This window comes from Ambystoma mexicanum, chromosome 1p (genome assembly GCF_040938575.1).
Source record: "Ambystoma mexicanum isolate Mex_15411 chromosome 1p, UKY_AmexF1_1, whole genome shotgun sequence".
NCBI classification, from domain to species: Eukaryota; Metazoa; Chordata; class Amphibia; order Caudata; family Ambystomatidae; genus Ambystoma; species Ambystoma mexicanum.
In genome coordinates this window covers 117493251-117516613 of record NC_090921.1, presented here as the reverse complement: position 1 = coordinate 117516613, position 23363 = coordinate 117493251, and the positions used below count along the sequence as shown (strand labels likewise).

At 44.9% G+C, this 23363-nt stretch overlaps 1 protein-coding gene across 3 annotated transcripts in view; it reads left to right on the top strand.

Moving 5' to 3' along the window:
• Positions 1 to 23363, top strand: part of LOC138566916 (phospholipid scramblase 3-like) — a 232029-nt gene that overhangs the window by 131829 nt on the left and 76837 nt on the right. For all 3 annotated transcript variants that reach the window (XM_069644672.1, XM_069644655.1, XM_069644664.1), the window contains one exon: positions 2574 to 2601. In XM_069644672.1, the coding sequence (XP_069500773.1) occupies positions 2574 to 2601 (28 nt within the window). The remainder of the gene's footprint in view (positions 1 to 2573; positions 2602 to 23363) is intronic.

The window sequence follows — 23363 nt, the reverse complement described above, 5'->3', positions numbered from 1 at the left end:
TTGCTTTTCTCATCTCTCTGGGTCGATGACTCTTTGTACCTCTCACTTTTTCACTTCATCTCCAATTAGCTTTCTGTCTTTAGATGGACCCAATCGGCATCCCTCCGTCTTTCTCTTTCCAACTTTGCATTTCTCTCTCACTTTGTTTTCTCTCTCTTTTACACATCTCTTTTGAACATCTGCACACTTTTAATTATGGCTCGTTAGCTCTGTATTGTATTTGTTTTATTCTCTAGTCCAATCCATTTATATTCAATATCTTAGTTTCATTATCTATATCTGTGTTTATATATCTATCCCTGAATGGGATTATCTGTTTCTTAGTAGATTGCTCTCTCAATCATTGGGCCTCAGTACGAGTCCGGCGGAAGCCATGCAGGAAAAGGCAGCAGGCTGCTGCCGGACCTGGAATAATTTTACGCCTCCGTGAATTCCGGATTTACCGGGGCATTACAACCCCGGTGACCTGTTAATTCTAGAGGCAGAATTCTGTTTATCCCCATTCCCATGGACTCCATGGGATGGGGACCATGAAAACACTGGTTCCATCTATGACGGAGCTGGTGTTTCCATTACTGCCTACAGGCGGGTGGCGTTACTCCCGCCAGGTCAGACCTGGCGGAAGTGACACCACCCGCCTGCAGAACTCGGAATCAGCCGGTCCGGAAACAACGGTGGCAGCGGGTTTACCACCACCGTTGTTTCCGGACCTGCTGACTCATAATGAGGCCCATTATGTTTACATACCTTAATGTAGTATGTAACCTTTTTGTCTTCATCACACTTTATCTGTTAATCTATCTTATTTATTTTTGTTCTCATGGCTTACCTCATCTCTTGGTGTTTCGCTCCTTATTTCAGTTCTAATTTACCCATCCCCCCATATTTTCGTGATATTTGTTCCTGTTATACTGGATTTAACATGCAACATTTAAGATGGATGAATTCCATTATCCTTTTCAATTCTGTCTTGTCTCTCATTTTGTTTTTTTTTGTCTTATGTTTGTTGTTTTATCGCTCTATTATTTTTTTCTATCTTCACTCGTTTATTGTTGCGTCTCTTTTTCACTTCAATTCTCTCGTTTTACCATATTCACCTTCCTTGCGGTTTCAAAATAGCGCTGTGTTTACAGTCTTTGGTCTTTGGCCATCTCTCTAGTTCCTACTTTACTCACCTGGCTCTTTCCTTCTGCATCCATCTCTTATTTTACATTTTCTCTCCACTTTTTTCTGTTAAGTACTCATCCCATATTCTGCTTCTCCTCAGACTCCGCTTTCTCTCTCACATAATCTACTCATTCTCTCAGACTCAAACGGTTCTGTCCCCTCTCATCCTCTTTGAAACAATTCTATCCCCTCTCATCTTCTTTGATTTCTAATCTCACCCTTAGTTATGTTTTTCTTAATTTTCTTTTTCTTTTTGCTTATTGAATTAAAACTCGTTTATTCTCTCTCACTGTCTGTCTCTCCTGTCCACATTCTCCAATCTTTACTCTACATTCTTTTTTGTTCTTCCTTGTTTTCCTCTTACTTTTGTCCTTCAAATCATTTTGTTGATAATTGTATTTGCCTACTACAGTGTACCCCCGAATGAGATAATTATATTAACAGTAGCCTCTATTAATCGTGTCACCAACTGAGAGGATTTCCCTTGAGTCCTGCCCAACTGGAATATCTGTAAAATCAGACTTGCCAGAGGCATCGAGGGTGAGCACAGCATCCATTTACACTTGGGACATCCTGGGGCCCATATGCAGGGCTTGACCGCAGCGTAGGGCCAGAGGACAGACAGTCAGAGGAGCACTTGGCTAGACATTGTGAGGATAAGGAACGCGCTCGGAGTGTGATGACCTTGGGTCAGGTGTACAGACTGTGTGAGGAGGTTGGTGCCATGGCCAGGTATTTTTAGGCAAATGGGATTAAATAGCAGGTACCTTTGGTCCCATACACAAAGTGTGAGTAACTTTGAGCAGATGGACAGAGTGGGAGGAACTTGGAGCACATGGACAGTGTGTGTGGTTGTTAGGCACACAGACAGCTTGGAGCTCATTGACAGAATGAGGGAGTAGAGGCACGTGTACAGACCATCAATATTTTATTGCCATAAACTTGTAAAGATGCTGATATTGAGTTTATTAATGAATACCAGCTTCAGATTCCCTTCCCTCTCATTCCCCATTTATCATTTTACCTCACCTTTGCCTCCACTATTTTCGTTTTCCCAATGTCTCCCTCTTTTTCAAAGCAGCAATATAAGCTCAGTTATTTTCAGATTAAATAGCAAGCAATGTTAATTTCTTCTGTTGTTAGAAAACTGTCCCTTACTGCTGCGATTTTGCACACAGCTGAATTGGATGGCATGCCAGCCAGCTTGGAGGTGCTGGGAATTTCTCCCACTTCATGATAACATGTGTGGGGATCTAGGCACCAGGTGTCACCTGCCCTCCATTGTGGTTGGCAGTTTTGTGGGTAACTACCAGTGCCACCACTGGAAAGCACCACTCTAACCCGAAATAGAATGCACAGATGAACCAGTAGGACCATGTTTTAATCGTGTTTTCTTTCTCTTTCAGATCGATCATGTTGTAGTCAATGAAAAATGTAAGTCTCTTTTTTTGCCTTTTCTTATGAGTTTCTTCCAAATATGCAGCAAGAACGACTGGGAGATAATAAACAAAAGTACTGCAAAATATAAAACTGACTCTGTGTGTGAGTGTGTAGGTTATATTAGGGTGCTTGCATGTCACTTAACAAAATCCAAAGGTGTTTCAAAGCCCTTGAGTGGGAGCCTGGGAGGAAGTGGGGGAGCTAGGAGTGGAAAAGAATGTACTGATCAGGTGTATTACCTAAGCTTGATTTCTTGAATGCTGCATACTCCGACAGCAACATCGTACTGTGGGTGGGCTAGGAAGGAGGGAGGAGGAGATGGAGAGACTGAGGTCAGATGGGGAAGTCGGGGAGAATCCGGGGCAATGGGCGTCTTCACTGTGAGCCCAACACCAACCTAGGAAGGCAAAGAATAGCTGCATGTAGTTCTACCTATGCCCGGGAAAGATTAAATGGTCCCTCCCTACTCCTTTGGTCCAACTCCTTCTTGCAGTGATAGCTATGCTCGGGGGTGTATCCATAATGCAGGAGTAAAGAGGGCAAGAACGTTGGAAAAAGGTCCTTATTTGCAAAGGGTTATGTGTGTCAAAAAAGGGAGCAAGACCTAGCCACCCATCTTCATGCTCTTTCATGCCCCACTCTGACAATACCACTACAGTCCAGACTTGGTTTGTCTTGTATCTTTTTTTCAATATGGAGCCGGATTCTGAACTTTTTGAATCACCAAGTTGGCCAGCGGGCTAAACCTGAAGACCCCACAGGAAGGAATATCACACTGGAAGGGACCTCAAAAGAACTTTAACACCAATGACAGCACATGAAGTTACAATTAAATGGACCGGGAAATGTTGCTAAATATCCAGCAAAATGTAAGAGCAAAAATACAAGACTACACAACCTTAATGCTCAGGTATTGCCGCTATATTCCAAGTGCAGCCTCAGATGCCCCCAGTATTGAAGTTAAGGCCAGTTAGTGCTTCACATGCCAGATACAGTGACCATATGCAAAGTAGAGCCTCAAGCGTGTTATGGCAGAATCCCAAATTGTCCGCCATTCATTCTGTCCCTGTTGTACAATCAGTTTCAGTTTCATAAAGATTTTTTACAATAATTTACCCAGAACTAGAATTCAATTTTTGTGGTTCTGCATTTTCATTTCACGATACCCTTACTCGTTTTGTTGGTTCCCTTTTTATTTTTTTGGTTGTTTAATTTGCTTTGGTGGCCAGAGGGACTTACTGAAGTTCTCCTACCACTACATTCCTTAATTTTATACTTAAAGGTTTATGCCAAGTTCCACTGAAGTGTTCAGTTCCAAGGGTGCCCAGTCTCGGGCACCCCATTTTTGCCATAGGGTGATTTTATGACCCTACATTGGTTTTAGGGGGTTGGCTGATGGCAGCTAATATTTGGTTTGGCTTCACAAGGAGGCAACTACTGTAAGTACTTAACTCTGGGCCCTGGGCTGGTGGGTTATTCCAGTTACACCCTCTTGGGGCCCAGTGGTCTGCGGTTTTTGGGTTCTGCTGGTCCCCTTTTACTTTTTCTGGCCTAGGGACTGCCTGTCTAAAAGATATCCTGGACTTTGGCAGCCCCCCGGGCTTTGTTGGACATTGTGTTCCCCTGTGCGCAACATCTAAGTGCCATACTGTTTTATATGCATATGTGTTAAGTATAATACATCATGTAGAAGGTAATAGGAAGACTTTACTAAGTTTGGTTTGGTACCCTGGTATCCTGAACTCTCATCATTACTGTGTTTTATTGTCATGGGGACTTTCTGTTAACTTACATCTGAAAGCGTATATGTATAGTGCTTTACACCAGGTATGGGGTTTATATTTTTGGTTAAGCATAGAGGTAGGCCTTTATTGGCCACATTTTTATCTACACCGCTCTCTGTTCGTTTTGTGTATATTTAGTACTACTTTTTCCCATCATAAATAATGTATGTATTACCAAACAGTGTATATCTCTACAGTATACCAGAGTGGGATTTTCTTGTGTGGTGTCTCCTGGGACTAATTGTACCTCCCTGGCAACCTACCTCCCCCCTGAATACAAGCCTGACTGTGCTGCTATTCTTACCAATGGAGAGTCTGGTCTTTCATTTTGGGTGCCATACTGTTCCACCATTAGATTAGATGATTATGCAGCCCTCACCTGAGGGTTGTACAAAAATCTCCCTAACATGATTGGTGGCAATGGTGAGATAAATGGCACTGAGGACTCTGTGAACTCCACAGACTACCTACCTGAATTAATCTATGTCTTTGTAGAAGAATAGATTACGTACCTTACGTGAGTTACTGCAAGAAGTAAAACTGTGTACTTACCTGTGTGTAAGTATTTTTATCTAGGTAGTGTAAACTCACTCCAAGGTTCTGTAAATTGTGTCAAACGCTATACTCACTTTAATGTAGGTTTTAACAGTTTTACATCAAGTGTGGTATCATCTTGAAATGCAAACACACCTTACTGCCCAGTGGGTCACTGCAAAGAAACACTGTTATACTTACCAGTGAGTGTGTTGTGTTTGTTTAATGTAATTTACCTTGGTCTTCTGAGAGTTTCTGACTGTTTTAGGGTTCAACTTCTCCTTATGGATAGTAACCAGAGAGCATTACAAAGTCAGTACCTTTCCTTTATTTATTGCGCCAACTTGAGGTAGATAGTCAAATTGTTTATCACAAATAAACAACAGCCCTTTGCAATGACACGTGTTTCGGCTTGTTAGCCTTTCTCAAATCAGGGCAAATTCACATTCTTTGCACCACAAATCAAATATAACATGTTTTTAGCAAAAATATGTACACACATCCAAATATAAATTAACATCACAGTGTTAGATGCATATTAATAATCCAGTCATATCATGTGGCGTATATATATGGTGTAACGTGAAAATCATATATCCCATGATTGTGTGTGGACAGAAAGCAAGGATGGGGTTAAAGGAAGGATTGTTAGGAGTGGGGAAAACAATTGTACAAGGAGACAAGAGGAAAAGTAAAGTTAAAATTAGTAACCGTTTGGTGGTCACCATATTATGGTAATGTCGTATTAGAGCCTATTAGGCTGCTAATAACAGCCACATCATGCTGTGCCTACCGTCTATAATTGGTAGCCAATCGAAATTGAAAAGGCCATGTCATGGGTTCAATCCCTGTGCAACTGAAAATAAAGGTTGCAAAAGGTAGTTGTTAGGCTGATAAACGTGCCTTTTTTGTCTCTATTTACTGTTACTTGGTTAGAGCCATTATCTGCCCAACTGAGAATCGGTAACTGGTATCCTAACTGTGCGATTCTTCTATCATTAAAATAGTTAGGTCTTAAAGTAATGCCTGTACTGATAGGCGTAATGTTATTTAAGTGCCCAAGCCAAAGTTATCACCAAGACCAGAGCTGCTCCTTCATTTGGTTGAATAACATGCTTTTCCTTTATAGTTAGCCATCCTTAGGCTGGAACTGGATTGACATAGCTTACATGGGGGTTTTCCTGTCTATAGGTTATCTAACCTTTTCTTGTGTTTTTCTTGCAGGTTCCTGTAGTCACCAATTGTACACACGTACCCAAAGTGACATAATGGGCCTCGTTATGGGTCCAGTGGTAACTCTGCCGGGGAGAACGGCGGGTTGCCGCCGGACCCGTAATAATTTACCAGTGCCTGACTTCCCGGTGCCACCCGGCTATTACAAGTCTGGCGGCCGGGAAGTCAAGCGCTGGTACATTTGTTAATCCCCATTCCCATAGAGTCCCATAGGACTCTATGGGAGTGGGGACACAGGAGCACTGGCACCAACAATGGTGCCGGTGCTCCTGTGACAAGTCTGCCTACCGTGGCTGCTGCGTACGGCAGGGGCAGAACTGTCGGGCACATCGGCTCTGGCAGGCAGAATTGTAGTTTGCCGGTCCAGAAACAAGGGTGCCAGTGAGCTTACCGGCACCCTTGTTTCCGGACTGGCAACATTATAATGAGGCTCAATATGTTATTTGGCAACTATGTACTTATTTCGACCTTAAGTCCTAAAGTGTTTTAACTTTTCAGCCTTTTAAGGTGTATGCTTCTGTACCAGTATTCAGGGTTTTCTTAAGTGGGGGCTGGGTTATCTGATGTAAGATTACTTACCCTTTATTTGTAGGTTGTAGGAATAGAGTAATCACCTCCGACAAGGTTTATGCAGTGCTTTATAATTTACTGGTTCTTGTCAAGGTTGCCCTGTCATATGCCAAAGCTATATAGCTGTATAAATAGCTGTGTAAATTGTTAGTGTGCTGGTTCCCTTACATTGGGTTTCTGTGGGTGGCTGTTCCTTGTCTTTCTTATCTGTAGCAATTTGGCTTTCCTTAGAGTAATTAACCTTCTTTGAATAGCTGTAGCTGTGATTTTGGGGTTTAACATTTATTTGTGAAGGTTATCCACGTATACAAAGTCTGCTTGCTATTATTTTTTAAAGAACATTGCTTTTACTTGCCCAAATATAAGGTCTGTTTTTTTAGTGGTAATCTGGTTTTTGTACCAGAGTAAAGATGGACATCTTTACAAGATGGACCCTGAACAAAATGTCTGTTGAGGAATTGACAACACATGTTCAGCGAGGGGTCTCACGTCATCAGGTACAAAAACGGGGCTTGTTCAGGACATTCTTGATTTCCAAGCTGGATGTGTCTTTCCTGGGGCTGTAGGGGCAACCCCAAAACCCCCCCACCACCTCACTGCTGGTACATCTAGCAATGTCTCTCCTCCTGTACCTGTCTCTGCTGAGGTCGTGTTAGCATCCCAGGAGGATCCGTTAAGTGTCACAGCTAGAGAGATTAACTTGGAAGCGCAGAGACTGGATCTAGAGAAACAACAGTTGGAAGAAAAGGCAAGGGAAGAATGCCCATCAGCTTGCTCTGAGTGAGCTAGAGAGAGCTCACCAGTAGTCTCTCCGGTACCAGGAGTTGACTCACCAGGTTCAGATAGGAAGTTAGAATTATGGTACTACCCATTTTGACCGATAAAAATCGATACAATTTGACCGATTTCGCCAGTACCATTAGATCGATTTTGAAAAAGACTGAACATGTGGAGCGGGGGTTGCGAGGGTGTCCCCTGCGCCCCATGTTTGGTATTTTTGGGCTTGGGGATTGCGGAGGTGGCCCCCGCTTCCTCAAAAGCAATAAGAAAAAGGGCCCCTGCAGCATGGAGTCTGACCTGGCTTAGAGGGACGGATCCGATGCTGCAAGGTTGCAGGGGAAGCGGCGACGAGCAAACAGGTAAGTACGGGGAGGGGTTGTTTGGCAGAAGTGCAAATCAATTCTCCACCCAGATCCAGAATTATAGTTGAGTAAGTCTAGTGTTTCTGGTTTTGATTTTGGGGGTGGTTCTGCTTCTGGGTTGGAGCCACCCCTGTCGTCCTAAGTTCCCTAAGAATTTAGTACAGATGTATGTGGAACGGAATGAGATCACAGATTGATTGAAAGGTTTTGAAGTAGTATGAAGAAGATGACTGGAGTATCAGGATTATACAGGCAAAGAGAAATGCAGACAGAATTCCTGTTGTACTATTCTGGAGTTATGTGAAGAAGAGGGACCGGATTAGGAAAGTATGAAGGAAGCTCTCATGAGGAGATTTGTCAAGATTCCCACTCAGACTCTGAGGGCTTTTGGGAGTCTGTCAAAAGAACAAATTACTAAGGATTTCCAAGGTAACTGAACTTTGGTTCCAGAGGGTGGTTCCCTTCCCCGGGATTCTTCAATGGGAAGGCAATGTCTCTTGTTGTAACAGTTCTCTTTGTCTTTCCTTGTCCCACAACAATCCTGTTAGCTGCAAAGCTGTTTAGCATTGTATTGTCCTTCTTTTAAAAAGTTTCTTCATAGCACAAAATTCACCAAGAGTTACACACTTTGGCTCCAAAGGTTTATTCCCTTCCCCTGGATTCGTCTCCAACTGAAATGACTCTTGTGATTGACTAGTCTACTTCCTTACTACGACTACTTCTATTTCTTATGACTACCTTGTATACTCCGTTGCCAGGATTTCTTATATTCATAAGCAACAGTTCCTTGTTTACTTCCACAATCTTTATTCTTGGGACTTATTTGGAGTTGCTTGATATGCTCCCCTGCCAGAACTTTTATGCACTTGCAACTGCCTGGTTTACCTGTCTGCCAGGACTTGTTTATAACAGTTCCTCTTTACATTTACAATTCTATATATTTTGTTTGATTCAGTAATTCTAGTTCTTTCAATATTCACTTTCAGTTTTCCCCATATCAACATTCTATGCACTCTTATCTTGTTAGGGGTTGTAATTGTAGTCTGCCTTTTTGACAAACAATCGTCTTATCAAATCTTTTGTATGTGGCGTTACAAAATTCAAATTGTGTTTGGCGCAGTCACCAAAAAGCCCTGTGCTTCCCACTTCACTTGGGCTCGCTCTGTGAAGTCCTGTTCACACTTATGCGGTATAGCTCTGCCGCTTGCCTTCAACTCTGGACCGCTCTGAAGTCTTTCTGGTTTTTCCCCGTGGCTCCGCTCCTGCACACCCGTTTGCCTTCAGGTCCCGGTGAGTGTAACGCTGCTTCCTCCAACTACCGAGGTCCCGGTGAGTGTAACGCTGCTTCCTCCAACTACCGAACGCCCAGGAATCGTCATGTGGTTGCTGTCATTTCTGCAGCCCTGCTTGCTTGCACGACTCTTTCCCTCTTTGCTGGCCAGCTCCTTGGCTCTGCCACACAGACTGTACAACTCCAAGGAAGATTCAACGTCTTCTCCTGAGACGCATTTCATAGTTTGGGTTCTATTTTTAAATATCCCGCGCATAGGTGCCTTCTCCAACAACTAGCCTAATCATGGAGCCTGAGGCTCCTTCTGCTCTCAATCATTTCCTTCATCCTCCTCGTCTCAGTACATAGGTGGTTCCGGGAGTTGGAGTCCACTAATATCAACTGATACATAGTACTTGGAGAATCTCTCTCAATGATGTTAGATGAAAGATTAGTTCTATATGAAGGGAAATTGGAACTGAAAAAGGTTTTCGTGGAACTTTACCTTTCAGACCATCAATGGGAGTTTGCCTAAAGGATGTTGGGAATAGACTTTCCTACTTTCCTTAAAGGGGGGGGGACAGATGCATGTCAATAGGCTATTAGGCTATTGGGTATAAAGGGCCTTTTCCATGGGAAAATGGGGGCTACAGCATCTCAACCAGTGAAGTCATGACATCATCCATGGTAGTTGTCTCGTCCTATGTGATCCTCCCTCATATAGCCACCCTCAGGGTCAGGATCAGGTAGCAGCTGCCGTCCCCTGGAACCTTGGGAGGTCACCGCCTGGGAATCTGTGATGACTCCATTGGATTCATCAGTCTCCCCACGGAATCCTCATCTTAGCTAAACTCCCATACAAGTTTTGTAGATGGTGGTGGAAAGGTCAATTTTTGTATAATGTTCTGATTATTGATTGATATGGTGCAGCACCGCTCTTTCAAATAGAGCATCCTGGCCCGACAGAGCGCCTCATTATAAGTTGGGTGGTGCAGGAGGAAAATGCAGCAGTATTACCGTATTACTGTCACATTACCATGCCGCCCAACTATGAGTTTGGGTGCAAGGTGGAGGAAAAACATTTAAAAACTGGAGGTATTTCCACCACCTTTCTGTCCAAAATCAGCTAATTTCGGCGTAATTGCTGCAGGAATCCCCCATGTAGGCCTATGGACTCCAATTCATGGGGACTAACACTGCCTGCCACTACTTGTAATCCAGCGGTAATACCACCGGACCAAGTGGCAGTAACAGTAATACAGTTTTTTATCTCTGCAGATTAACCACCCAGAGTGTCTAAGCAATAATGCTTTGAGAAAGTGTGGAGTGAGGACTAAGTTGCGGCATTGCAAATGTTCTGCACTGCAACACCTCTTTGGAGACCCGAAGTAGTTGCCACTGCTTTTGTAGAATGGGCTTATAGGTTTTCTGGGACATCTTTTCGTGCAATGGAGTAGCACTACGAAATGCATAGGATGATCTAACGAGAAAATTAATTATGTCATGGCTTGGTTTTGCCTATGACCAGTAGAACCAATAAATAGTTGGTCATCTTGCCTGACATTTGCCATCCTAGAAATGTAGAAACAATGAGACCTTTTCAGGTCAAGTTTGTGTAACCTCTCTTCACCCTTAGAAGGGTGAGTTGGCGGATAAAAAGCTGGTAAACTTATTTTTTGTGTCATATGGAATTCAGACACCACCTCAGAACCCTCAAACCTACCTTCTCCTTGGAGAGTTGAGTAAATGGTGGTTTGCATGACAAGGCTTGTAGCTCACTCTCTCTACGAGCATAAGACATGGCTACAAAAAAGATAGTTTTCGCGGTCCGTAACCTGAGTCGACAAGAATGAAGAGGTTCAAATGGAGCGCCCCTCAAAAACAAGTTAATACCACAGTCGAATGCCTGGGCGGAACCAGAAGAGAAACTGGTGGGAAAGTATTTTAGTCCTTTCAGGAATTGTAAGACAATCAGCATCTTAAAGTAAGAGCTTTGTTCTGGTGGCAGGTATCCCTTGACGGTAGCTACCTGCAGCCTCTGATGGGCTAGTTGCAGCAAAAAAGGAAGCACTGCAGGTGTATTGCAAGTACATCTATCTTTAACGCTACACCAGCTGCAAAACCTGCTGCAGCGGTATAGTGCTTTCGTTGCTGGTCTTCTGGGTGAAAGCAATACCTCCATCATGTCTTCCGGGAGTTCACAATCTATATATTTTAACCTTTCACAAACCAGGTATGAAGGTTCCAAGTTCTGATTCTTGGGTGAAGAAGACGGCCTCCCTCTTGTGAGAGTAGGCCCTCTCTCTGGGGAAGACGGAATGGAGGGCAGATGTACATGCCCAGAAGGTCTGGGTACCACGTCCTCCTGACCCAATCTGGACAGATATAGGAGTGGAAATTCCCAGTTCACTACAATTGCGTCCCCCAGAGATTCTCTCTGATGAAATTCCCTGGAGCAGAACAGGTTGCACTCCCTTTGATTCTGGATATGAACAGACCTACTTGAGTGGTTCCCCAAATGGTGAAGATCTCTAAAAGGACTTCCTGAGCCAGTTCCACTCGTGGGAGATCATGCTTTGCCTGCTCAGAGCGTCCGCTCTAGAATTCTCTTCTAGATGAACAGCAGACAGTGATCCAGTTTTTGTAGCGCCCAAAACCATAACTGTGTTGCTTCCCTGCACAGTGGTAGTGAACCTACACCTCCTCTTTTATTAAGGTAATGCATGGCCACTTTGTTGTGCGTCATTTTCAGAACATTCTTTCCCTGGATGGAAGGCAAAAAAGCCTTCAGTGGCAGCCTGATCACCCTCTGTTCTAAAAGGTTTGTGTATTCTTGATTCTACAGGGGGCCAAAGTCTTATTATTGTCAGATCACTCATATGAGATCCCAATCCCGTGAGAGAAGCATCTGTGAGTACAGTTATCTCTGGCCAGGGTTGCCAAAAAGGTTGATCCTCTTGTTTTCCTTGCAGGCCCACCATGGGAGGTCCTGTGTGATCTTGCTCGGGCCCGTAGAAGGTCCTTTATCCTGCCTGAGAACTGTGGCCAATGGGATCTAAGGGCCCACTGGAGGGACCCTCATCCTTTGGCAGACTTCTGGCACCAGGAAAATGCAGGTTGCCATGAGGCCCAGCAACCTCAGTCGAATGCTGGTAAATATTCGTCATTCTGAAATACTATTACCATCTGCAAGGTATGTTGAGCCCTCAACTCGGGAGGCGAAGCCTTCCCAGAGGGAGAGTCCAGGACCTTTCCAATAAATTGAAGCTTCTGAGAAGGTGTCACCTGCGACTTCTTGAAATTGACGGAGAAGCCCAGTTTGTGCAGGGAGTGGCAGGTGCTGTTGAGATGTTTCAAGCCATGTTCAATAGAACGGTCTCTGATCAGCCAATTGTCTAGGTAGAGAAAGGTGTGAATTCCTCCCCTCCTTAGATTCAATGCCACCAACGCCATTAACTTGGTGAAGACCCTTGGGCCGGAGGTGAGCCCGAAAGTCACTATTCAAAGTGATAGTGGAACTGCCAATGGCAAGCCTCGGGTACTTTCTGTGCTTGGATGTATTGGCACATGAAAGTAAGCATCCTGAATATCAAGTGACACCATTCAGTCCTGAAGCTGAAGGGCCTGGAAGATCTGCGAAAGAGTGACCATCTTGAATCTCTCTGTTCTCCACCTTTCTTGGCCACCAGAAAATAGGAGTACCACCAATCCTGGTACTGTTTGGCTACAGGTTCCCTTTCCATGGCACCTTTCTCCAACAGGGAAATAGTCTCCTGCAGAAGGAGCAGATACAGTTTCCAAAGTGATTGCTCACTCGGGAATCAATCTGGGGCCCTTTGCAGATATGGGAGACAGTACCTTTGTGCCACTGTCTGTGGTTCCCATGCATATGAAGTAATGCAAATTCTTGCAGATGCTGGGCCAACTTGCCTCTCACTGGGGTCCTGTGAGCAAAGTGGTCAGAGAGGTTTTGGGGCTGTGGCTTTGGCAGAGGGCAGTGAGGTGGTTGCTGCTTCAGCTTTTCTTTCTTCCACTGCCTCTGTGGACACGTGAGAACCTCCTTTGTCCTCTTTGGGTAGTCTGACCTCTTCCCATTTGACTAAAAGTGTAGTAGGAATGAGAAGAACGACCTCTCCAAGCCTGCAAAGACGGTTGCTGTTGTTGCAGCTGATGAATGGATGTCCCTAAACATTTTGCGCAGTCTTGGTAGTTTTTCAAAGCTGTCATATGCCTTTGGTCCAAAAAGGTTAGACCCATCGACTGGCATGTCCAGGAGCATGAATTGGACATTGGGGGCAAACCAGCCTTGCGTTACCATGCACATCTTCATATTACTGCACTCTAGCACATAACTAGCCGACACAGTCTGACACATCAAGGCCTGACCGAGAAGCCTCCTTTCCATCATTGATGAGATTTTTAAAGCCATCTCTCATGTCCCCTTCAGGAATGTTTTCTGCTACCTGGGAAATGATGTTCCATAGTGTGTACGTGTATTTCGCCAGACCACAAGATGCATTGATGGCTTTCAATGGCATGCTTCCCGCAGAGAATACCCTTTTAGCTATTGCATCGAATTTCTGGTGGGATGGTCGGATAAGCTGCAGCCTTTTGGGCGGCCTACACCACCAAACCTTCTGGTGAAGGGTGCCTGGAAAGAAAGTCTGGGTCAACCGAGAAAGGTCTGTACTTTTTCACCAACTCCTTGTTCACAGCAGGAGTGGTGTCAGGTTTTTGCCATTTTTTGAAAATGGGATTCCTTGTTGCTGTGTGGAATGGCAGCACAAGCTCTTTAGGAGGAACTCTATCCAAAATGTCAGAAAGGTCATCCATCCTAGGTAATGCCGTTAGCAGGACGTTGTCAACCCAAATACTTAATCATCCAATTCATGACCGTTCTATAGGCGTATTAGGGATAGAGTGTATGTCTGGTGTGTCAAATTCCACTTCAGGATAGGTATCCAGACTACTGGTTTCTTTTAGATGTGTGGCTAGGTCTTTAAGCCGGGATTGGTCTGAGACCAATTCTTCTGGAATATTGGAAGTCGAAAAACATTCATACCCGAATGGTACAACATCTTCTTCCTCAAGGATGGACCCAAAAGATCTGAAGAAATCCGATTCTGATTTGGGCTTAAAACACAAAGTTGTCAACAAGGTTGACATCAAAGGGCCCTTCGCCTTCAAGGAGAAAGTCACAAAAGCTTTTTGCTTTGATAAAGTGTCTGTTGTCGACGCTACGCGAGACAACATCCCTAGGTCTTCAGACTCTGACGTGTGGGTCAAAGCCTTGCTGGATTCCCTGCCAGTCTTGGAAGATGCAATGGGTTCAACTGCTTTTCTAAGCTATTTTGAGGGACCAGAAGGGGCCACCTTCGAAAAGACAACCATCCATTTTTCTTGGAACCTTTCCCATTTGGCTACTGAAGCAGTCTGTTCGGGGAAATGTACCTGACATTTATCGGGCGAAGTGTCAGAGGATGAGGAACAATGTCATAATTTCTTTGACTTCTTCTTTGACAATGAAGAGGAAGATTGATGGGAATCGCTCCTGTATCATCACCATTTGGAATGGCAAGATTGTTGCTTGGACCTCTCTGGAGACTTGTCTCTGCTGGAGCTTCTACCTTCAAAAGACTTCCTCTTTGAAGATATAGAAGGAGACTTGGAAACCGACTGACTTAGGGTGAGCTTTGACCTTCTCTCCTTCAAGGCCTTGGCATCGATTGCCAGGAGACGCACTCAATGACTTCATGTTCTTCTCCAAGGCACCAGAGACAAATCCTTTGTGGATTAGTGATCGACATCTTCGAATCACAGTCCACACATCTCTTAAAGCCTGTCTTCGGCATAGACATCAGGAAGATTTTACTCAAAAGTAAAGACGTTAGTCGATAAATTCACTGAGGCGAGTCGATCCACTAAGAGAGAGTGCTGCACATGCAGAAAAACAGAACTGAGGCGACGCTGCAGTGTGTGCTATTTATACTATCAGCGACATTATATCGGGACACGGGACTGCTAGCCGTCAAGGGACATCGACACAATGGCGCACAGAGCGCTCTGCTGTCTAACATTTTTCTGAGCCTGCCAAACAATATATAGATATATCTAAGTTGAGGAATCCGTGGGACGACGCAATCCATTAGAAAGGATGATGTCCAATTGGTGTCTTGGGTGTATGAGTCCTGGAAAAAACCTGATGGTTTGGGTGAGTGAATGGCTATAAGGTGGACTCCTTCCAAGGCATGATCAATATGGTCATGCTGGAGCACATCATGAAGACTTGTTTTCCAGAATTGCATCAGAACTTGGCAAATCGTGGATCCAATGGAGCTGGCTAAAAGTACAGACTATGGTTTGATATTTATTTTTACACAAGTAGAGGCTGTTAAATAATCCAGTTTGGTGCCTATAATGAATTGATACAACCCTAGTCGGTGGGCCGACCCTGGTGGAGACAGCTTGCTACCTAAGTTAAGGGATCGAGCGCTGATCGTACCGCATGTTGAAGATTATATCGCCATTCGCACCTGCGAGTAACTAAATATGGATGATAATGGCTATGAAAATGGAAAGAAAAGGGAAAAACGTACCTTTTCCTTTACTGCAAGGCTGCGTCAGCAACAGGCGTCTGTTCTCAGTGTTGATTACGATGACGTAGCAGATGTGATGATGCCTGACTGGAGAAAGACATTGATCAAAATGAAGTGCAGATTGGGTGCTTTGAAACACAATTTAGTTGATGAATAAGCGCCTTACAAATGCACAATAAATACAAAATAAATAAATACAGGGTTCCTCTTGCTGTTTGACAATACAAACAGCTGTGTAAATATCAAAATGTAAATACATGTTTTTAGTATATGTCATCTATATATCTCGATGTTAATGATATATTTTCATGCTATATCGATTTTGCAAATATATCTCCAAAACATTATACATCGCCCAACCCTACACTATGATTCATCAAAAGTTGTGCAGAGGATATATAAAACAACAGAGGGGAGACTCCTGATCCCTGTGGGACCCCACATGTTAAGATTTGCACATCAGATACAAAGTCAGTGGGCCTCATTACACGGATGGCGGTATTAGCACATGGACCAAGGTGCTGTTAGCACCTTGGTCCATGCCGGTAAAATACCGGCACCGCCTTGGTGGAAAGGGGTATTACCGCCCCATTCCAAGGTTGGCAGGGCGGTAATTCCCCCTTCCACCACTGCCCTTCCCCATTCCCATTTTTGCCCCATGGGGCATAATGGGAATGGGGAAGGTGCTAATTACGGCACCGCAATTTTGTGGTGCCGTAATTAGCACCAAGGTCCCTCAGTGGGTTGGTTTTTAACGCCTGCAAAAAGCAGGCGTTGAAGCACCAACCCGCTAAGGGACCTCGTAGTAAGGCAGTAATGGTTAACGGTCACCGTTACCATTAACAGTGACCGTTAACCATTACCTCCATCCGTGTAATGAGGCCCAATGACCTTGATTCTAGATGTTCCTCTGTTATTGAAACCAAAACATCTAGTGGCTGTTTCTGAGACCGACGCCAGATCTTTCGGCTGCCTTAGCAGAATGTTGTGGTCTGTACTGTCAAATGCTGCAGAGAGGTCCAACACCATCAACAAGTCCACCTGATCCTCATCGGCTATCGTCATTTTATTTATTTACATTTTGTTTAGTCTGTGTTTTTGTTATTTAATAACTTTCCACACTATAAAGGAAATACTAAAACAAAATAACATTACATAAAATTCAACATTATAAAAGATACAACATGCATTAAAATGTCTTCTAAGTCAAAATACTATTTTCTCTTTAATCTCTTTACGTTACGGCCAAGTTGCCATATCATCAATGCAACTTCATCTACATTCTAAATCTCCAAGCAGACCAATAACATTTACAAAATCTATCTAGTATTTTAGGAAAAAAGGGGATATTAGAGATGGGCCTATAGTTAGAATCTCTAGATCCAAAGTCGTTTTTTCCAAGAGTGGGGAAACCCAGACCTGTTTCAAATTCTCTGGGATGTCAGATGTTCTAAAGACGTATTTATAATTCGGGTTGCTCAACTGTAGCTGTTCTGCATTCTTCTCTGAATTGTAGGAGCGTGATGCTGGTGGGGCGGAGGTTCCGCAGTCTAGGGGTGTAGACAGTGATGGCTTGGTTTTCTGGTCCTTTCCTATTTGCAGCGGTAGAATTCAGGTCTGCCTGTATCCTGGACTTTCACATGGGGTTGCAGGAACTTGAGATGAGGGAGACCGAAATCTAGAAATTCCTATCCGAGTGGGAGTGCCAAAGTATCTCCCACATCATAAAAATCTAGATTAAAGTCTTCCAGAATGATAAGGGGAGTCTTGATTTTTGATTGAGAAAGAGTTAGATCAGTAATATACCAAAAAAGTGGACCATATTTCAGCGGTCAATAAAGAATGATTACATCCATAGTGTAGAAAGTATTTGGGTGTATTGAGACTTTTAAAATCTCAGCCTTGTGAAACATGTGTAACAAGTTTGTTTTAACTGTAAGTGCCTCTCGATATATCAGAGTAACCCCACTGCTCTACCTTCAATCCTATTCTCATTAGTAATAGAATAGCCTGTAAACTGCAATTAAGGGGCCTGAGTAGTCGCTGATCTGTCGCGACCCTCAGCCATGATCCCCACTGGCAAGGTGGAATCAGGGCTCGGATCATTAATAAGGCCAGGCATCCACTCTTCAGGCCTTTTGGGGCCAGTCCTGGCACATTTGGCGCCAGGCTCATCAGTTAGGAAAGGCATCTGCTTAAGGAACTACTTTATTTAGGCTTTCAGCCAACATGGAAGCATCCACATAGCTGGGTTCCTAGAACCAAGCTATGCGGTCTAGTGTTTTGGGTGTGGTGACCTGGTGACTACTTTACCTGGACTACTTTACAGTGGCTATTTAAACCACACCCGAACAAGACCACGTGCTTTGTGTTACTTTGCTTCTAGCAACGTGACGCTCACTGTGTCCAGCTTTCTCTCGAACCTGGCAAATTCCGGACCTACAGAAAACGAAGAACATCGTCAGCAGCAGAATCTTACCTGCAATCTTCATCCTTCTCTGCTCACAGCTCCTGGGCAGCTCTGTTGGAGGAGTTCGCCGCCCGGATCGAAGGGACCTGAGAAAAGGAGAAAGACATCATTAACAGAGGTACCAGAGACACTACAACCATAAAAGCGCTTAAAGACTTACCTGGCTGGTTGCTTTTCCACCGGCACTGCTCCGGAAACTCCATCAGCGCTGGGTACTCTCCGCGACCTACAAAAAGAGAAAAGCACAGGTCAGTGAGGACAAGGCATTGCTGCGCTACGCAAAGCGCCTCCTCACCGCATCATAGCGCTATAGCACGCCATCATCTCCCGGTGAGAACCAGCACATCCCGTTCTCCCAGCGGACACTCAGCGCTCCTAGATGAGATAAAAAGAGACATTATGTCACGCCCCTGCGGAGACCATGGTCACTGTGGCATAGATGGTCTCTTAGACGGATTGCGGCCATCTTTACTCCCAAGATGGCCGCCGCTACGGATGGTGTGGGTCTAGATTTGCACCAAGACCGTGCGGTGGAAGGACCGCCCCCCGGCTCCGGAGCAGGTTCATCTGTTCCTGCAGACAACGCGCGGACGCGTTGCTACTATTCCACAACAACGCTTCATGAGTTCGATACTAGGATTGCATACTAGTTTGTTCGTCACTCCTTCTGTGTAATTTACCCTTTTCACTCACCTATTTTCAGACTTGACTCCTTCTCCCAACTCTTGCACGATATCGGAGACTCGAGTGGACTCTCTCAGCCTCACTCGTTACAAGCTGAACCTCACTGATCGGTTCGCTAGTGAGAATCTCTCCCTGGCGAGCGGTACGTGATAATTGATAGTCAGTCCCTAGTAGCCCCGTGGGTTAGAAATAGACCCAGAATTGACACCTGATATTATCTCCCCTCTGCTGCAGGGATATGCGGGGTCCGATCCGCAGCATTGAGATTTGAGAATCATTCTCTTCCGGGGACGTCCTCAAGGTTACTCCTATCCGTGTCTTATCTGAAGATCTGCAATATAGCTCGATAAGTGGTATCCCCTTTCCAATCAGGTACTCCTCGTTTTCTCTACCCATATTCTGCTTTCTAGTTTCCCTTCTTAAAACTTACCACTTTCCTCTGTCTCTATTCAGACGGCTCCCCTTCAGCGGATAGTCCGGGTACCAAGAACCTCTCCAGACAGACGACATCCATCCAGAGGCCATCGACACAGGGTTTTCTTCCCCAGAGGGTTTCCCTGGGGTCCTTCCCCTCCTTACTCCTTGTATTTAGGGCAGAGGAAGGGTCTCAGGGAGGCACTCATTCTCTACCCCTGTCGGAATCTTTCTGAAGAAGGCGACTTAGGAAGGAGAACGGAGTTCTCTAAGGTAACCTTTTGGTGTTATTCAAGTTTCTTGTAATTTGTCTAATTATTACAGTTAGCAACGCGCCAACAAAAATTAGAAGTTACTGGGGCTTCCCAGGCGCTGAACGGTTGCCTTAGAAAACTAAATAGTTCAAGGAGATACCATGGACGCAGCCCAACAGCAGCAATTGGTTTCTGCAGTCCAGTCTTTGACTGCGGAAGTCCAGGCATTAAAGCAGGAAAATGCCTTCTTGAGACAACAGGTTGGAAGGGTACCTCGTTGTTCAGAATTACCTCCAGGTCCCATTCCAGGGGGTTTATATGATGGGAATCCCCACAAACTTAAAGCTTTTATCGAAGCATGTACTGTCCAGTTTTCGTTTAAAACGGCCTTCTTTCAGGATGATCGCGACAAGGTGGGACACATGATAGCTAACTTGACTGGACCGGCATTGGCATGGGCTACACCACTGGTTGTGACAAACAACGCTCTGCTAGACTCCTATCCCGCTTTTCTGAACAGTCTTAGGTCCATGTTCAGTAGACAAGAGATCACTGTTTCCTCCCAAGAGCAATTATTGGACTTCAAACAGGGATCACAGGATCTACTGTCTTATATCACCTCTTTTAAACAGCTTGCTGCTGGAACCTCTTGGGCTGATGATGCTCTGGTAACACTATTTCGCAGGGGATTGAATGAGGAACTTAAAGACGAGGTGTCTAGAGTGTCTCGACCTCCCAACCTAGCGGAAATGGTTACATTAGTGATGCAGATGGACTACCGTCTACAGGAAAGGCTCAGAGAACGACGTCGAAATCGTTCTGTGAGACCATTGACTACGCATCCTACTAGTCCCATGAAAACCCCAATTGATGAACCTATGCAGATAGGAATCACAAGAGGAAGAGGTAGACTCACCTTGGAAGAACGTAATCGACGGAGAGCTAAAGGCTTGTGTATGTATTGTGGGTCCAAAGACCACCCAGTACAGGATTGCCCCATCACCCCTACCAAACGACAGGGAAACGCTTTCTCCCAACCGCATGGGGAACCGCGGCTAGGGAGCCAATAATAGGTTCCTCAACCAAGTCTTTAACTTCTCAAGTCACAGACACACCCGATCCTCCCATGATTGTCATTCAGGTTTCAATGGAATGGGGGACCTCCGAGCCAATTTTGGTTCCCGCATTGATTGATTGCGGAGCTGCGGGAAATTTCGTAGACACCCATTGGAAGAATGACAAGAATATACCATGCTCCCTTAAGACCATTGCTGTTCCGGTAGAATCTGTTGACGGAAGTCCATTGGTTTCCGGTCCTATCAGGGAACAAACAAGACCGATTCAAATGAAGATTGCATCTCATCAAGAGACTATAGTATTCGATGTCATTCGTACAGCACATTATCCCTCGATTTTGGGGTTACCGTGGCTTAGAGCCCATAATCCATACATTAATTGGAAGGCCGGCACAATATTCCTAGGATCAGAATATTGCCTTACTCATTGCCTTTCTGGTGGAGCGTTAGGGTTCTGTTCTACACCCTCCATCCAAGAAAGGAATTGCACTACTTCGGTGTTACATAACATCCAGGAGATTCCTCCTGACTACCAAGAATTTCAAGTAGTATTTTCCAATTCAGAGTTCGCAGAATTACCTCCCCATCGTAGAGATGATTGCGCCCTTGAACTAGAACCTGGTGTTCCAATCCCTTTTGGGCGCATGTATATACTATCAGCGCGCGAACGGGAAGTCCTAAAGGAGTATCTCCAGAAGAATTTACATAACGGCCTCATTCAGGAATCCACTTCTCTTGCCGGCGCCTCACTGTTCTTTATCCCTAAAAAGAATTCGACTGAACTCAGACCATGTGTAGACTATCGGGGTTTGAACAAGATCACCACTCCGGATTGCTACCCGATGCCCTTAATCCCGGATATTCTTGAGGCAGTAAAGGGTGCCAAGATATTTACCAAGCTAGACCTACGCGGAGCTTACCATCTTATCCGAATCCGCGCAGGGGATGAATGGAAAACCGCCTTTCGTACTCCCTTGGGCCACTATGAATACAAAGTGATGCCATTCGGACTTTCCAATGCACCAGCTGTTTTCCAACGTTTTATGGATCACATATTCTCGGATATTCTTCTACATACCGTCATTGTCTATTTAGACGACATACTGGTCTTCTCAGTATCCATGTCCGACCATATCCGGCATGTGAAGGAAGTATTGCAGAGACTGGAGGAGAATCATCTTTTTTGCAAGTTAGACAAGTGTGAATTCCACAAGGATAGAGTGGCCTATTTGCGTTATATACTATCCGCCGAGGGAGTTGCCATGGATCCCAGGAAAATCTCTGCTATAACAGAATGGCCAGTTCCACTGGTTGTTAAAGATCTGCAGAGATTCTTAGGATTCGCCAACTTTTATAGGCGTTTCATTCCCCACTATTCAGAGAAGATTCTCCCTATTACGGCTCTCCTTAAGAAGAGTGCAAAGTTCTTTTGGTCAGACAGGGCTCAAATAGCCTTTGAGAGTCTCAAGGAAGACTTCACCAAGGAACCTATACTCCTCACCCCTGACCAAAACAAGAGGTTCATTGTAGAATCGGACGCCTCGCATCATGCTGTAGGTGCCGTTCTACTGCAAGAGAATGAACAAGGAGACGAGTGTCCTGTGGCCTATCTATCTAAAACACTCCCACCTTCAGAGATCAATTACTCAGTCCTCGAAAAGGAATTAGCTATTAAGAGAGCCTTTGAGGAGTGGCGACATCTGCTACTAGGGGCCAAACATGCCATTGAAGTACGGACCGATCACAGCAATCTCCGAGCCCTACAATACTCTCAAACACGAAATAGCCGCCAAGCTCGTTGGGCCCATTTTTTTTCGCCCTATGATATCGTCTTCTCCTTCATACCGGGAAGAGTCAACCTCAAGGCAGATGCATTATCCAGAAAGGATTACAACTCTACCACTCCTTTCCGTTCCGAACCCTTGTTTCCCAAGGCCAGATTTTTGCAGGAAATCACCACCTTTCTTCAACTGGTGGCTATGGATACCTCTCGATTTATTCAGACCAATCCTCGATTTGCTGCTCTCTGGATGCTTAACTCATCTCAAGGATGCTTCTATAGAGACAAACAGTTATTCATTCCCTCCGAAGAATTAAGAAGAGTGGTCCTTCAACTCTGTCATGATTCCCAGATGGCAGAGCATCGAGGTATGGCTAATACCAAGGAATTGATTCAACGCCATTTTTGGTGGCCAAAGATGAGTAGAGATATCAGAGACTATGGGCCTCATTACGACCCTGGCGGAAATGGAAAAATGATGGCGGAAATGCAATACCGCCATCGAACACCGCTCGTTGCGATTATGACCCGTCACCGTAAAGTACGATGCCATTAGCGACACCGCAGTGAACGGCAACGCTAACTGCACCAAGTACGCGCACGCGCGCCTTGCAAAACCGGAATCACCGCCATGGCGCAACGGTACGCGAATTCTGACCCTAGCGGACATGTACTGAACGCCATCAAGCACGTCGTAAAGTACCATTCCGCCATGGCGAGAAATACGGCATCGTGAACCAACCGTAAATGGCCCACTGAGTGCCTGTACTCCACTCCCTGGCCACATTGCACAACTCCTGGCAGGCGCAATGTACTCACACTATGCAACCAGTGAAATCTACAATTCACCCATGCATGCCAACGTAGAAAAGCATGCAGGGGCTCAAAGCGCCCCGTGAGTGGGCATCCATGTACGGCATGTCACCATAGCCGTACTGATGCAGCACAG